Source organism: Engraulis encrasicolus, chromosome 21 (genome assembly GCF_034702125.1).
Source record: "Engraulis encrasicolus isolate BLACKSEA-1 chromosome 21, IST_EnEncr_1.0, whole genome shotgun sequence".
In the NCBI taxonomy this organism is placed as follows: domain Eukaryota; kingdom Metazoa; phylum Chordata; class Actinopteri; order Clupeiformes; family Engraulidae; genus Engraulis; species Engraulis encrasicolus.
The window spans coordinates 17686774-17702539 of NC_085877.1; the positions used below are offsets into that span (position 1 = coordinate 17686774).

The following is a 15766-nucleotide window of genomic DNA, read 5'->3' on the forward strand; positions in this document are numbered from 1 at the left end:
GCTGCTTTTAGGCCAGCTACGTCTCCTGCTCTGAAGGCTTTGTCTCTGGCCCTCAGCAGTCTGTGAACGTCTCCTGTGAACCATGGCTTCTGGTTGGCCCTGGTGGTGATGCGTTTTATTTCTGTAACATCATCAATGCATTTTGTGATGTAGGAGGTCACGGTGTCTGTGTACTCCTCAATGTCAATGTGGTTGCTGTGGGTGGCAGCTGTTTTGAACATGTCCCAATCTGTGGTTTCAAAGCAGTCTTGTAGTCGTGACACGGCTCCCTCTGGCCATTTTCTTAGTTTTAGTTAATGCACAATGGAGGTAAACATAATTTCAAACTTCTGTGCTAACCCTGTTACACAGTTTTTTGACAATAAAGTACACTTGACTTGACTTGACAATGGAAGTGACAAGAGAGGCCACATGCACATGAATTGCATGAAGAATAAACCCTGTCTTGAAGAACAGTCAAACTGCGACAGCTGTTGGTGGCGGAGGAGATGACACCAAAAATATTAGCAGCGGAACTAATAGTGTTTGTATTTCAGGAAGATTCTAGCGGACGGACCAATTTCCTGTTATCGTAACACTTGTATTCGTCCGTGTTGTTATGGTTGTAAATCAGAAGTAAACATGTTCTGCTGTTGTTCCGAGATGTATTAAATAACAATAATTGGGATCTCACATAAAGAAGTAAGACTGGCAATGTGTTATTCTGAGCACACTGCATAACATGGTGTCAAGACGACAGAAAAAGCTATGGAGGTATGTGGAAGAGGGGAGCCTCCTGAAGTTGAAATCCTACCTGCGCAAACACTCCGAACTGTCACCCAACTTCTCACAAGGTAAAAGGATGAGGACCCCTCTCCACCTTGTCTGCTGTCACGGTGACGATGCCATTCTCAGACTGCTTTTGGAGTATGGGGCTGATCCTCTCCAACGAGACAGGCTGGAAAACACTGCCTTACATGCGGCTGCCAAGAGAGCTCTAAAGCACGGGAAAAGAGGTTGGTTTCAAAGTGTCACCACAGACTTAGGTGTCAATCTGTGTTAGAAAATCGAAACAACCTGAATTAATCGAATTTCACAAAGCTTGTCTTGTGTTGTTCTCAAGAGAAACTTCAAACCATGTAGTGTCATTCCTAACTGTAACCCCCAATATTCCCATCACACTTGAAAAACCACTCATTGTCCAACAGATTGTAGGAAATAACTTATTGCTGTGTGCTCTCTCTAATCTCTCTGCTCGCTCCAAGTGTTGATCATCTGGAACATAATTGCATAGTAATTGATGAAGCTTTGAATGTGATGCCCTCCTTCTCCAACTTCAGACAACATCTATTTAGTAATCTAGAACAGTATTAAATCTGCTTTTCCAGTGTGTGTGTGTGTGTGTGTGTGTGTGTGTGTGTGTGTGTGTGTGTGTGTGTGTGTGTGTGTGTGTGTGTGTGTTTGTCTGTGTGTGTCTGTGTGTGTCTGTGTGTGTCTGTGTGTGTGTCTGTGTGGTGTAGTGTAAGTTGAGTGATGACTGAATGCAGGTTATTATTGCTTTGCATATTGTATGCCTGACACCCCCCACCCAGGATCAGGATGAAGACCCAGTGTTGCCGGTTTTACCAGTGTTACCATGCCCCAAATTAAATAGAGGGTTTTTAATGATAACTTCCTTGTCGACCTGTGGAGTTGCCTGAAGCCGGCCCTAGTGCCACCACATTCTATATCACTTTGGAGCAAGTGCCGCCACTCTAATTAATGATTTGTGTCACTAATCATTCTCCAACTTCAAAAAACATCTATTTAGTAGTCTAGTAGGCTTCAGGTTATCTGCAGATGACTTTGGAGCAAGTACTGCCTCTCTAACTAACGATTTTTGTTACTCATATCACTCGTTCCACAGCTTATGATGACTTGGTTGTTCCCCTCCTGCAACACAGCCCAGATGCTTTGGATGTGCCAAATAAAGCAGGTGTAACACCCCAGGAAATGCTCCAGTGGCTGAAATTTGAGAAAGTGAGTGAACGCTCTACAATAGACTACATGAACTTGTGGCACAGTATACCGTCTGAACCACTGATCTACATATAGGTCAGTGGTCTGAACGATAGCCATAAGCCGACTAGTGTTACTTTGAATAAAAATTGTGCAAATGTCTTTCTCTCTCCAGCCAGCAGTTGATGAGAAATGTCAGAAGAAGGCTGCGAGAGACGCGGAGCGAGAATGGAGAGAGAAGCTCCTCGGGGAATGTCATGATGAGTTCAGCGAGGTATTCGGCAAGTATGATGGTAAGTCACATTTCACTCGTTGTCAGTTTCACTCATTTAGTCACTCGCTCACTCACACTACAGTGTTTGTAGGCAAGCGTAAGCTTAGCCTTTAGGTAGCATTGATGAGGTGGGAAAAACTGTCATGAGGGTCATTTCATGTGAAATCAGACACTTTGGGACCCGACCAAAACCGATTTCAATCATACTTGCTGTGCCTGTTTAGTAGCAAGATAGCACCTCAGAACTGCATTTGTGTGAATCTGACACCAATATTAAGGGAGAAACAGACTAGGAAAGGTTTACATATGAGGGTAGTCTCCCTTAATATTGGTGTCAGATTCACACAAATGCAGTTCTGGGGCGCTACCTTGCTACTAAACAGGCATAGCAAGTATGATTGAAATCGGTGTCGTTCGGGTCTCAAAGTGTCTGATTTCACGTGAAATGAGCCATGAGTGGACTTGCAACACAGCCCTCATATTGCGTAAATCTTTATTTTTAAAAAAATCCATGTCACCTTTTAGGCAACCATTCAACTTTGAATTCATGTTAACTGTATTATGGATCAACTGTAGTTTTGGTGCAACATTCATCCTTTTGTTTTATTCTGAAAACGCCGCCAGAAAACATGAAGTAGACTCTTCTGGGGAAGTCCTTATTCTCCCTGAAGAATGCCTTAGCAGGCAATTTTCCCAGTGAACAACACTCTTGTTGTCCTTAGCGTTGTGACGATGACATATTACGTGATTACGCAAGAATATGTTTTGCTAGCTAGACCAACCCTGCAAGCAATTTATTTTTACGCTGCTGGGGTTCGTCTAATTCACTTCACTATGCTACCTTGCATGTACTTCCTGTCAGCATCAGATGACTCCCTGTGTGAGGAGGTCCGATATGAAGTAGACTTACTCGGGGAGTCCATCTCATTATCTAACCTTGCGTCCTCTCCTTTTGCATGTGGCCTCGTGCTTTGCTAACGGCAATTGAGAGATGACCTTTGACTTCTGCTTTTGTGAAATATGTTAATAACGTCTTGCCTTGCATTACAAGGCCCACAATCCCAAGGAGAGGACAGGAGGTTAGATATTGAAATGGACCCTGGGCCTTTACTGTCCCGAATGAATACCTTGCATGTACTTCCTGTCTCCACCAGACGACTTCCTGTGTGAGGATGGCGAGGAGGACTTCCTGGACTGGGCCGATCGCATCCGGCAGGAGTATGTCTCCAAGCAGCGCGCCCGCGCCCAGAGGGAGTGTGCGGCGGCCGAGGCCCGTAGCGGAGGGAGGAAGAAGAGGCAGCGGCCGAGCGAGGAGGAGCACAGGGAGCAGCTGACGCGCCTCCAGAAGGAGCACATGGAGTACCTGCAGAGGGCGGCGCGCAAGGAGGAAGAGACGCGGAAGGGCAAGAAGCAGCGCTACGAGGAGGGCTGCCAGCGCACCTTCGGCTCCTCCAGCGCCGCCGCCGCCGCCAGTGGCTCAGGTGGCAGTACCACCGCTTCTGGGTAACAATTGCTTACTGTCTTTCGAAAACAAATCTTTGTTTTTGAGCTTTTTACAGGGTTGGGGTGCGCACATCCACAAAAATCCAGATGCAAGACAAAAGTAGTCGACAGTGGTTCGCTCACATGGCATTAGCTCCAGAAATATGAACTTTATTTCATTTAACAAACGGCAACGTTTTGATCCACCAGTGGGATCTCACTCAGGCAATGAGAACAACGGTCCGGGATGACTTTTATCACATGACCTACAGATTGGCTAACTGGCTGAGAAGCTGTTAAATTAAGTAAAGTTGATATTTTTTTGGAGCACATGCCCAGTGTGCAGACCACTCTCACACTTTTTGAGCTTTTTATCCTGTATTGAGATAGGACAGTAGCCTGATAAACCAGACTAAATGTGGATGTCTAATTTAGTCTGGCCTCGATGCATAATACATCCGAAGATTGTTGATGAGAACAACCTTCCCTCAAAACCCTGCCCGCTTTGATTCAAAACACATCTTTGCGTTGTAATTGGTTTGCCAGATTCATGGCATTCTGGCTTCATTGAATCATTATGCGAGGCCAGACCCACCCGTAGACAAAACATTTTGCCGTCCAGCGGGTGGCGCTGGTTCACCAGGCTAATAGGACAGTTGAAGGTGGTGATAGGAAATTAGTGAGGAAACAGACAGGGAAATGACCTCGGGTTCAAGATTCAAGATTCTTTTTAATGGTCCCGAAGGAAATTTGTCTTGGACATACTGTACATAGCTGCCACATACACACAACACATGACGCCAAAAAACAATAAACAAAACAAAAAAACCCATACATACATACATACATACATACATACATACATACATACATACATACATACATACATACATACATACATACATACAGTGCAATCATAGAGATACTCAAGTTCATATCTACTACAGTTGGAATCGAACGAGTGTCCCCGGACGACTCTGTGAGATGACACATTAGCCCACTGAGTTATAACGCCCCCTGATAACTACTTTTATCTATTCTGTATCATATTGCACATCTGCTATTTGCACATCTGATAAGATTCTAAACTAAAATTGAAATTGACATGATTTGACAATGGAGTTGTTTGGTTGACAACATTCTATGATAAATTATTAATAACAAAGTGCATTTTTGAGTGAGGGGGGGAGAGAAATGCAGCATAAATCCATTGTGTAACTAAAAAAACCAATCATGATGTTAATATTGACCATCATAAATGTTATCTTGTCCGTTATTCAGCACCACTGGGTCGAAGAGGCGCCTGAGCTACAGTGACATCCCCTGGCCGTCCCCGCGGGGCACCGTGGCGGAGATGCTGGACGTCATGCTGCACGGCACCGACCGTGCCGACGTGCCCGCCTTCCGGAAGGTGCTCAGGCGGCAGCAGGTCCTCTGGCACCCCGACAGGTTCGCTCAGCGCTGCGGAGATCGGCTGGAGGAGGGCGACAAGCAGAGGATTCTGGACACTGTCACGGCTCTCTCACAGGAGCTGAACCGACTGGCACAGAGTCTCAGATGACCCCTGACACCCTGCCTACACTACAGTGCTGTTGTATATTACATTATTGCATTTCATTTCGCTTAGCGGACACTTTTATCAGAAGTGACTTACAGATTTTTTGGTTTTACAGTCCATGGAGCGGTATGGGGAGCAATGCACCTCAGCCATGGAGTGCAGTAGGGATTTGAACTTGCAGCCCTCTGAGCCCATCTCCTTAACTATTAGGCCATGTGCTTTAGGCCACGGCTGCCCCTGTTGTATGCATATAATATTGGCCTAGGGTACATGATGATTTTAATTCAGAATTAACTCAATTCCATTCTGAATAAAACTTAAATCCGCTTTGAAAACATTATGTGAACTTGACGAAACTATTAAGTTTTGAGGGATTAATTCTGAATTTAAAACACCAATAAATGTGGCCATTGTCACAGTTCCCTGCCGGACCTGAACTGGCACGCAGCCTCAGGTGATGCTTGCTGTGGTCCCAGGGCTTAGAGGTGACTGCCCATCCTACTGTTCCTGCACCTAATCCCAAGATGGCTGATGTGTTCACACTGAAAATGTGAGCGTTTGGGAGCTGAAAAATACTTCCATGATGTCAATGTAAACGTCAGCGGATTCATCCGGTAACAAGTGTCGCATGGTGAATTACACAATCCGGTATGAATACGAGCCATTTGCTTCCAAATGAAAAGATTGTGAGAACAGGGAACAGCTCCACTCTGGTTGGCCTGAAAACTGCAAAAGATGGTTTGCATCATAACTGTTTGAATTGTAAGTTGACTTGTGTGCCATCACTATACCTTAAGTCTCAAACAGGAGTTTTGTTCAGTTATTTATGTTACATGTCGTTTATATTAGCAGTGATGAAAGACAAAGGGAAGCTGTGTGGCATCAGACATGGATAAAATGTGTTAATGTAGTGCCAGAGAATTTTAAATAAAACTAAAGACATGAACATAAACATGTTTATGTTGGCTAATGTCACTGACAGTCTTGACTGTCCTATACATTTAAAGTTGTTTTCATTTTAGCAGAACAATCTCAGAAAGCAATTATCTACTGCATGTATATCACATACACGGTATGTGTTTCTGCAACTTGTAAACATTTTGCACAATACTTTTAGTTGAAAGCATTCTTTCCTTTATACTGGTGTTTCTCAACGGGGGCGGTACAGCCCCCCAGGGGGGTTAATTTTTTAACACTAAGGGGGGTGTTGTCAGTCTTATGATAATGTTAAGGGGGCGTTGGGAGGTTTGTGATGAGGACATGGGGGGTTTCTTCAAAAAAGGTTGAGAACCACTGCTTTATACCTTCAAGAAGCTTGTGAGCACTTGTCTCTTCCGAGAGACTTTGCCTTCATAATAAAATGAGCCCTACTCATCTCAACCTCCATGACACCATGTCATCCCTGCATATGCTTCTGTATTTCCCCAAATGTAGTAGGCTGCCAATCCTGTTGAAGAAAGTGAGTTATAGCCAGAGGCAATCACTTCATCAGCTGTTCACACTCTTTGGTCTTGACATTGATGGTTTACAGGAGCAAAGTTGATTCTTCTAAACAAACTTAGACACATATTTAATGAGTTATAAACAGTCCATATAAAGGATTCGGATCCATATTTATATACTGACAGCTTAGGCCAGGCCCAGAACAAAGACATCTGAAAGGGCTCACCACTCACTACATGCAATGTGTTGGATACATTACATTACATCCGCTTGCATCCGCTGACCTTCATCAACAGTTTTGGCTAATGTTTCATACCTCTGCTCAGGCAGTGACTACATTTGTGTCACATGAAGATATAACGAGACCACAAATGATCCTTGTACATGTCAATGTATTTGTAATGGCACCTAAACATTCAGTTTGTACTCTCGTTGATTGATGTGTTGGTGTTACATATACATCAAATGGTGTATTCCCTGACTTGCTGTACATTCAAAGGTTTCATAAATCATAATGGCAACATGGACCCTACCGCCTGCCTGCAGTTATGCCCTCCTACAGGCCACGTTGGCTTTAGAATATTGACCGAAGGATCAGATGTAGCAGGCATTACACCACATTACATTACATTGCATTTGGCAGACACTTTATAACCACTTTCAAAACTTCAAACTTTCAAAAGAGGACATAATCATAGCCAACATTGCTAGCAGATACAAAGTGCACAGGCAACTTGCCTGTGTTAACAAGAATGACATAACATTTCAGCTTTGCCATTCCTCCTGCACAACGTAATGAAATGTATTTACATGAATCCTATGTAGGCTACGTGGTTAATCTTAAGTCTGCAACCCCCTGTTTTAGATAGCCATTTTAAAACTGTTGAGTGGCGTGTATTTAAACGTCTTTCTTATAAAGGTTCTGTGGGCCACATGGAATGGCTCAGCGTGCCGCATGTGGCCCCCGGGCCTGAGTTTGACCACCTCTGCCCTACTATGCTCTAGCCAAGGTCTTTGGTCTCTGACCAGTTTGCCTCCTTTTGCCATAGCTGCACCAGCTGGTATTATGTCTCCAAAGAACAATGAGTTTGACCATCTACGTCAAACGCACCAGCATAATGATCTCACAGGTCCAAAGGTGCTGTGTCAATCATTGGTAGAGAGTGCGGACATTCCACACTGGGTCTATGATGTGTAACTGTAGCAAGGTTACTTCTTAAAAGTATAAACTTGCTGGGACATTCTGGTTATTTTTTGTGGATGTCTGCACATCTCCAAACAAAGGCAGGGGCAGATGGCCTGTCCCTCTTCAGATACTGGGAATTGAATAAATAAAGGGTCAGTGGTTGCCAGATACTGGCTAATCCCCCCTGGCATTGTGTCGCTTGAGGCAGTTTAACACACAAGTCAGTCAGCCCATAGTTGCAGCAGAATTAAGCACTGTAGCATGCGCTACAATAACAATAATAATAATAATAATAATAATAATAATAATAATAATAATAATAATAATATCCACAGCAACAAGTACTTCAAACAATTTACTAGACAAGCACATAGGCCTATTGATTATTTGCTTGAAGGTCCTAGTAAAAAAAAGATATGGTAAGTTATGTTAAATCATGATTATAAGGCGAAATGGTTGAAAATAAAGATGTGCCAGTTGCCATTTTACGCGTGGGGGCAAATTTACGGAATGACCTTATTTCAGTGATTTATGTTTTTTTTTGCGAATGGCGTTATTATGTGTAGCCTATTTCTTGGTAGAGAGATTCTCCACACCATTAATGGGAAAGGGAGGGACGAGAACATTTGGCAACCCGCGCGCCGCCTGTGACACTGGCTGGAGAGAATGGGTTCGAAGGCGTCAGGGATTGACTTCGGTGTTTATTCGGAATAAATGAACGCAAGAAGCCCCTTTTCCTATTGTTGTGTGGGATGTGAACGTGTTTGCCGTGTGCATTCAGACGACAGCTCAGAGATAACGCGCCTGGACCTTTCTTCATGGCTAGACATCTATTCGTCTACAACGGCGTGTCACTGTGTTGTGTCAGATAGGTAAGCCACTGGAAAGAAATTGCTTCATGTTTCATCCCTGCACCAGTGCAATACGTTTATGATGTGCTTAGCTAGCGTCCTGTGTTGTGCAGAATTACTGAATTTCGGCCGTGTATCTAAATATAGGCTGTGTCGACGGCGGATGATGTAGCCGACACAGCCTGTGCACTGTCAGACAAGAGAATAGGTTCTTCTCGAGACAGACTCTACGGCAAAGCCCATTGCGAGTCTTGTGACACACATAAGTGCCGGCGATTCTTGTCACTTTAACGCCGAATGTGATGTTTCTTTTTTGCAGGGTGGCCCAGCTTTGTGAATTTGGTGTGAAGGCCGAAGGCGGACTTGACCAGCAAGGTGGCTGATAAAGGGGAGATAAGATGGGGTCGGGATTCAGGAGCGAAGAGATGTGCCTGGCGCAGTTGTTTCTGCAGTCCGGTTCAGCGTACGACTGCATCAGCGAGCTCGGAGAAATGGGTCTGGTCGAATTCCGAGATGTGAGTGCCCTAGTCCTCGCTTGTTTATCATGCAGCCTCACTTGGCATCGTTTAAACCTACACGTGAATGCTTATTCACTACCATTGGACTGAAGGTTAACTTGGTCACGTCACGCCGTCTTGAAACTACTTGTAGGCTACGCATAATACATTGAATACATTTTGAATATTGATTATGTGCCTGCCACAACACCGCTCTCCTGACCAATTCATCCTATTGCCCCAGGGGGATGCAACCGTTATTATAGAGGCTACCTGCTTTAGATACTGTTTCCCCTTACTATCTTCCAGTATGGCATGTGTCGTGTGTGTGCACCTAGTGCCCTAAGACCCGAGACTTAAAATACCCTGTCTGTCTCCTCCCCATGGTTGGACTATGTGTGCCAGTTCAGCTGTGGAATTACACAGTGAATCGGGGCAATTGATTATGGAAAAGCACCGTTAAATGGGCTGTAAAGAAGTTAAAAGCCTGCTTTATATTTGCCCTGCCTACAGCAATAGCAATTGACTTGATACATAGATGGATTCATCACCTCACAAAGCCTACAACCAGAGTAACAGAATAGGATCCATTTGCCCTTTTATGTATCACCATAGCCAACCACCTCCCCCAGTTGGTTCTACCTATCATAATTTCATAGCTGGGCTATTGGCTTATTATATTGAATTTCATTTCAACTGAAAGCTGTTGCAAAGTCATGCCACAGTCAATGTACAATGACGTTTGCCACAATGGAGTAAATCAATGTCCTGGAATTGAGGTGGCCACATTACAGTGCTGCCCATGCATCAAACCTGCACAGACATCATGATTAGTAACAGTTGCATAATGCTTCAAAATAGACATTTGAAATGCACATGAACGATTTAGAGCTATTTACTGTAGGTGCATTGTTTGGTTTGGGTATGCATAATTGGAGGAATCAATGAATAAATAAATCGTTGAATGATGAATGAATGAGGAACTAATTTACTGATTGATTATTAATGTGTAAATGCATGCATGTGTGTATTGGATGCATGTACATAAGTCATTCTACATCTCTCTCTCTCTCTCTCTCTCCAGGGGCCCATGCATAAGCTGAGGCAGCAAGTGTTATGATGAGCCCCCCATTACCATATTGATGAGAGATAATTGATGAGATTTCTCTCTCTCTCTCTCTCTCTCTCTCTCTCTCATTTGCAGCTCAACCCCAGTGTCAGCTCGTTCCAGCGCCGCTTCGTCAATGAGATCAAGAGGTGCGAGGAGATGGAGAGGATTCTGGGTGAGCAAGGCAGTCGTGTTTTTTTATTTATTTTTTTTTTTTTTTGCAGTCGTACATCACGTCACAGAGAGGAAATCAATTTACCATAGAGAGGAGTCTAACCAGCAGGTCGTCTGAATTCTATTTTTTTTTAGGTTGGACGACAACTGCAGGCGTGTTGGAATATTACTCTGAAGCAGATAGATACCACATTTTGGCTGTAGTATCACAAATAGCATTAGAAATGCTATTAGCTGTTTATGTTTTATTCTTATTACTTCATGCATTTTGTCCTTCTGTAAACTATTGTAAGGACCCGTGTACTTTCAGTGGAATGTTTTTTTTTTTTACACACAGCAGTGTTAAGTGTGTCATTGGTAATAATGACAGTGGTAATATTTCACTGGTATGTCAATGGTAACAATATTAATTGCATGCATGGTCATTAGGATTTGGTAGTACAAGGAGGACACACTTAATGAGAAAAAGCAGACGTGGTTGGCAGCTGGTTGAATCGCTGCTGTATGCACCAGTCTTTTGGGCTCGGCCAGAGCTATTCTGTATTTTGGATGAATTATGCATGTGTAAGACTGTAACTGTACAAGACGGTTGGCAGTCAGGTTGAGTATGACTTGCTGGTAGCATTATTTCAACATGTGTAAAGATTTTAAGCTGCCATATGAACTTTTCATGACTGTGGCTGTCCACGATTGATTGAATGAATGAATGAATGAATGAATGAATGAATGAATGAATGAATGAATGAATGAATGAATGAATGAATGAATGAAAGAAAGAAACAGAACGAGCCTCCATGACTTTTCACAGGTTTTTTTTAGATGTTTGAAAGATTTACTCAATCGTTTGCATGTGTGCTTGTGTTTTTTTTAATTTGTTTATGTGTGTGATTATTTATCTCTCATACAGGCTATGCCTTAAGAGAAATCAGAAAAGAAAACATCCCTGTGCCTGAGTGTGACGACAGCCCAGTGGCCCCGGCCCCTAAGCACGTCCTGGAGATTATGGTACGCTTCTGATCCCAGATGAGCCTATATTGTCCCTTTAAGAGAGAAATTTACTATGGGCACTGAGACTGTGAATTTTACACAAACTGAGAGTGGTTGTCTCTGATACCTCTTAAACCTAGAGATCTGATGCATGCCAAATAACTTTTCTAAGGTCATCATACTTTACTGAACATTTTATTTTATGTTTTTCTAATGCACCAGGAGTGAGGCATTGCCTCTGTTACCTCTTTAGAACATGCCGAGTTTTGATGCATGTAAATAACCCTCAGACTTTAAGGCAGGAATATACTTTCTGTGTGACGTAAGGATGCGTACAACCATGACCAAATGAGTGCACCGCACATGCTGTACTTGCTGCCGAGCTATACATGAAACTGGAGGTATCATATAGGGAGGCAGATAGCCACAGAGGCTCTCATTAATATTTTCCATCTTTGTGTGACTGTACCACACCCTCACACAGCCTTTGGTGAGGCGTAGCTCCACATCACCCAAAGAGGACTATCCACATGTACTTCCCTCCAGGTTGCTGTGGATAATGCCTCTTTCACACTGCAAGCATGGGGTTTAGGCGAGCATGTCTGAATTTGTCTTTGCTCAGTCCGGAAAGGATTGCAAATATGAAAGCAGATTTCACACCAAAGCGCAATGTCAGTGCAATGCACAGATGGGCCACTGAGCGGGAGCCTGAACAAGTCTGCGTTGCAACATGGAAATAGAGCTCGAGTTTCCTGTGTGGTCGGGAGCATGCTCCCATTGCAATGGGAAGGCTGGGCTGGGAAGGCTGGGACTGGATGCTGATTTCTGCGGATAAAACGTGCATGCAGGCTGTCAGGTGTGAAAAGGACAACTGAAAACCGTGACACTTTGGGTTGGGACAAATCAATCAAAAATCGTGATTTTTGGCCGTGGCGATTAAAAATCGTGGCCACGACAATTTAATCATGATTGTACAGGGGGCAATATAGTCACCTACCTTCAGGTGTCCTTGAAGCCAGAGCATGTTGACAGGCTGGTGTTTCTGGGCAAAATTCTGTTGGCCCACCTAAGCTTCATGCTATTGCCTTCCACATAATTATTACAATTCAGTTTTATTTTGTTCATTTCTTATATACATTCTTGGTTATGTTTCAGTTTTGAAACCAAACATTTTTTTTCCATAATTGTGCAGCCCTACTCTACTCTCTGCACACGAACCTTGTATGTAAAAGATCCTCAAGGCGTCAGCTAAAAGTACTGTAATGTAATACCATCTTATTGTACTGTTATTGTAATGTAATGTATAACATTGTTATGTAATACTGTATTGTTCTGTAATGTTGTACTGTATTGTGCTGTAATGCACTGTACCGTGAAGTACTGTAATGTAATACTATCTTTTTTTCCCCTCAGGAACAACTGCAGAGGCTGGAGGTGGAACTCAGCGAAGTGTCGAAGAACAAGGAGAAGCTCCAGCGGAACCTTCTGGAACTCACAGAGTACACGCACATGCTGCGCATCACACGTGGCTTCGTGCACAGCCGATCCCGGGTGAGCACGCCCCAGCCAGCCCGGTCAACACCAGTTCCCTTCCCTTTGTAGTGCCTCCTCCTGTCATTGTGTGATTATATAGGCAACCGTTTCCCTTTCTCCCCTTTCTGTTTGAAGGGGAAGGGCAGGCATGAGACATGATTCCTGTTGGAGACCCGAGTGAGTTTTTGTTAACAGACCTGGGTGAAAACGGTTCTCTCATTAAGATCATCTAAATGAGAATGCTTTGTGTCACTGTCCATTACTGGCGATTTTAACTCCATTGATGCCAGTGTCTCTTCAGCATGTCATTTCCGATCCCAATGTTCAGCACCAACAATGCGGTGAAGTTTAATTACAAATTCTCTTCTGTTCTCTTCTGTTCTGTTCTCTTCTCTTCTCTCCTCTCCTCTCCTCTCCTCTCCTCTCCTCTCCTCTCCTCTCCTCTCCTCTCCTCTCCTCTCCTCTCCTCTCCTCTCCTCTCCTCTCGTCTCGTCTCGTCTCGTCTCGTCTCGTCTCGTCTCGTCTCGTCTCGTCTCGTCTCGTCTCGTCTCGTCTCGTCTCGTCTCCTCTCCTCTCCTCTCCTCTTCTCTTCCTGACAGCATGAAGCCCTGGGGCCTCAGTATGAAGAGTTTCCCTCCCTGGAGACGGACACTGCCACCGGCTGCACCAGCATGCAGAGGCTCGGAGCCAAGCTAGGGTAAGGAGTTCTTGGGGTGCCTTTCTCTCTGTATACTGTAGGTGCCAATGACATTTTTTTCAGACATCAGGTGGTACTTCTACTAAAACCGAATTGTCCCATTGTTTATAGTTGGCTGTGGTGAAGTGACCATCACTAGATTGCTCCGTCTGACTGTCATGCCTGGCCTTTTGGTCAGCCCCAGTTTGGTACTCCGGAAGGTCCGGTGGGGCAATCCTACTCCCCTTCTCTACAGCGTCAGTGACATCCTTTAAAAAATACCTCCTGTCCTTCAAAAGGATTTATAAAAAGTGTTGGTTTGCAAATGTAATTCTTGGAGTTTCTTTACAAAAAAATGTGACTAACAAATGACTTGCGGAAAAGACTGTCAGTACACTGTGCCCTAATATGTAAATGTACTGCATGCTAATTCCCTAACACCTTGCATCGCTGCACTGCATTTAATGAGCTCCGGATATGGCTTTCATTAATTAAGGAATAAACACGCTGGTTGTGGAAACATAGGTCTCTAGAGTAAGCTGCCTGATAATCCATAATGCCTTGGCATGAACTAAGACACAGTAATGCCTATGACTTAGCCATGGCTGCTGAAAAGTACTGTTTTCTCACAAACACATAATTAATCACATTTGAGCCAGTATATTTGGAAAGAATGCATTAAAAAGCTATGAACTGCATTAGAAGGGTGACTTGACAATGCCGTCCAATCACACCTATTGGCTATATACTAGGTCTGTACCCCAAGTATGACGTCATAGTTCATAGTTCCCTGGTTGTACACCCAGTCTGTCAGTGTACTGTAAGGTTGTGTCCTGTCCATGCATTGTAATCACATCTTACTTCTTAAATGTTTGTGTTTTTTGGATTTTCTAATCACATGCATAAAAAATGACAGAAGAAAGATAGCATTGATAACCTTGTGTCAAGTAGTATGTACTGTATAGTAACGGAGGCTAACTAGCAGAGTGTGGCGTGGGATGTTAGTAAAACTCCCTCCCGAAGCCTCAATACAGTGCGGTAGCGTTGGGCTATTGGACCGGCCCTTTAGCTCAGCGGTCTCGTACTGTGCCTCCCATAGTCGAACTGATGCGTTGACGAGGTGGTGAGTTCGCGGCTCCCTAGAGGACGAACTGCGTGGGAACACCTCCGTCACATACAGTATACCCAGTCTGACAATGTGGTTCCCTGTGTTGCAGGTTTGTGTCAGGCAGTATACTCGGCCTCACTTTGTGGTTCCCTGTGTTGCAGGTTTGTGTCTGGCCTGATCCAGAGGGTGAAGATGGAGGCGTTTGAGCGGATGCTGTGGCGCGTGTGCAAAGGCTACACCATACTCAGCTACGCAGAGGTTGACGAGAGCCTCGCCGATCTAGACACGGTGGGTTAACAGAGTCCAGCGGATTTAGACACGATGGGGTGACACAGTCTAGCTCAGGGATGGGCAACTGGAGACCCGGGGGCCACATGCGGCCCTCCTCCTCCCTCAGTGCGGCCCATAGATAATACATAACTTAAAAAAGACAAGATTTTTTTAAAGAATCTCTTCTAAATCATTGTAATTATACTGTTGGCTGATAGAGAATACTCCTATTCCTTCCAAACAATATCGGCAGTCAGTAAGCAACAAACTCCACCTCAAACTGCGCGTTAGAGTCAGATTCATGGTCATGTGGCCCTCCAATGATGTCGATGAAAAAAATGTGGCCCTCCTCATCATAAAAGTTGCCCATCCCTGGTCTAGCTAGCCGAACTAAATATGACTGGTTGACATTGTCTAGTTAGCCGATCTAGACACGGTGAGTTAACTGAGTCTAGCTAACCGATCTAGACACGGTAAGTTAACTGAGTCTAGCTAACCGATCTAGACACGGTGAGTTAACTGAGTCTAGCTAACCGATCTGGACATGGTGAGTTAACTGAGTCTACCCTACCAATCTAGACATGTTGACGTGTTAACACAGCAAAGCCGATAAAGACACGTTGGGTTAACTGAGTCTACCCT

At 44.1% G+C, this 15766-nt stretch overlaps 2 protein-coding genes across 2 annotated transcripts in view; both read left to right on the plus strand.

Annotated features, from left to right (window-relative positions):
- The first annotated feature begins 564 nt into the window (after nucleotides 1-564).
- Nucleotides 565-6266, plus strand: nfkbil1 (nuclear factor of kappa light polypeptide gene enhancer in B-cells inhibitor-like 1). The gene is made up of 5 exons (XM_063187067.1): nucleotides 565-995; nucleotides 1886-1998; nucleotides 2153-2270; nucleotides 3406-3754; nucleotides 5015-6266. Exons 1-5 carry the CDS (start codon nucleotides 722-724, stop codon nucleotides 5292-5294), a joined length of 1134 nt encoding a protein of 377 aa, XP_063043137.1. The 5' UTR covers nucleotides 565-721; the 3' UTR covers nucleotides 5295-6266.
- A 2311-nt stretch (nucleotides 6267-8577) lies between these two features.
- The window catches only part of atp6v0a2a (ATPase H+ transporting V0 subunit a2a), a 29404-nt gene continuing 22215 nt past the window's right edge, over nucleotides 8578-15766 (plus strand). Inside the window, exons 1-7 of the mRNA XM_063186304.1 lie at nucleotides 8578-8792; nucleotides 9091-9286; nucleotides 10473-10551; nucleotides 11458-11555; nucleotides 12951-13088; nucleotides 13670-13767; nucleotides 15016-15142. Of these exons, the coding sequence (XP_063042374.1) occupies nucleotides 9170-9286; nucleotides 10473-10551; nucleotides 11458-11555; nucleotides 12951-13088; nucleotides 13670-13767; nucleotides 15016-15142 (657 nt within the window). The 5' untranslated portion in view covers nucleotides 8578-8792; nucleotides 9091-9169. The remainder of the gene's footprint in view (nucleotides 8793-9090; nucleotides 9287-10472; nucleotides 10552-11457; nucleotides 11556-12950; nucleotides 13089-13669; nucleotides 13768-15015; nucleotides 15143-15766) is intronic.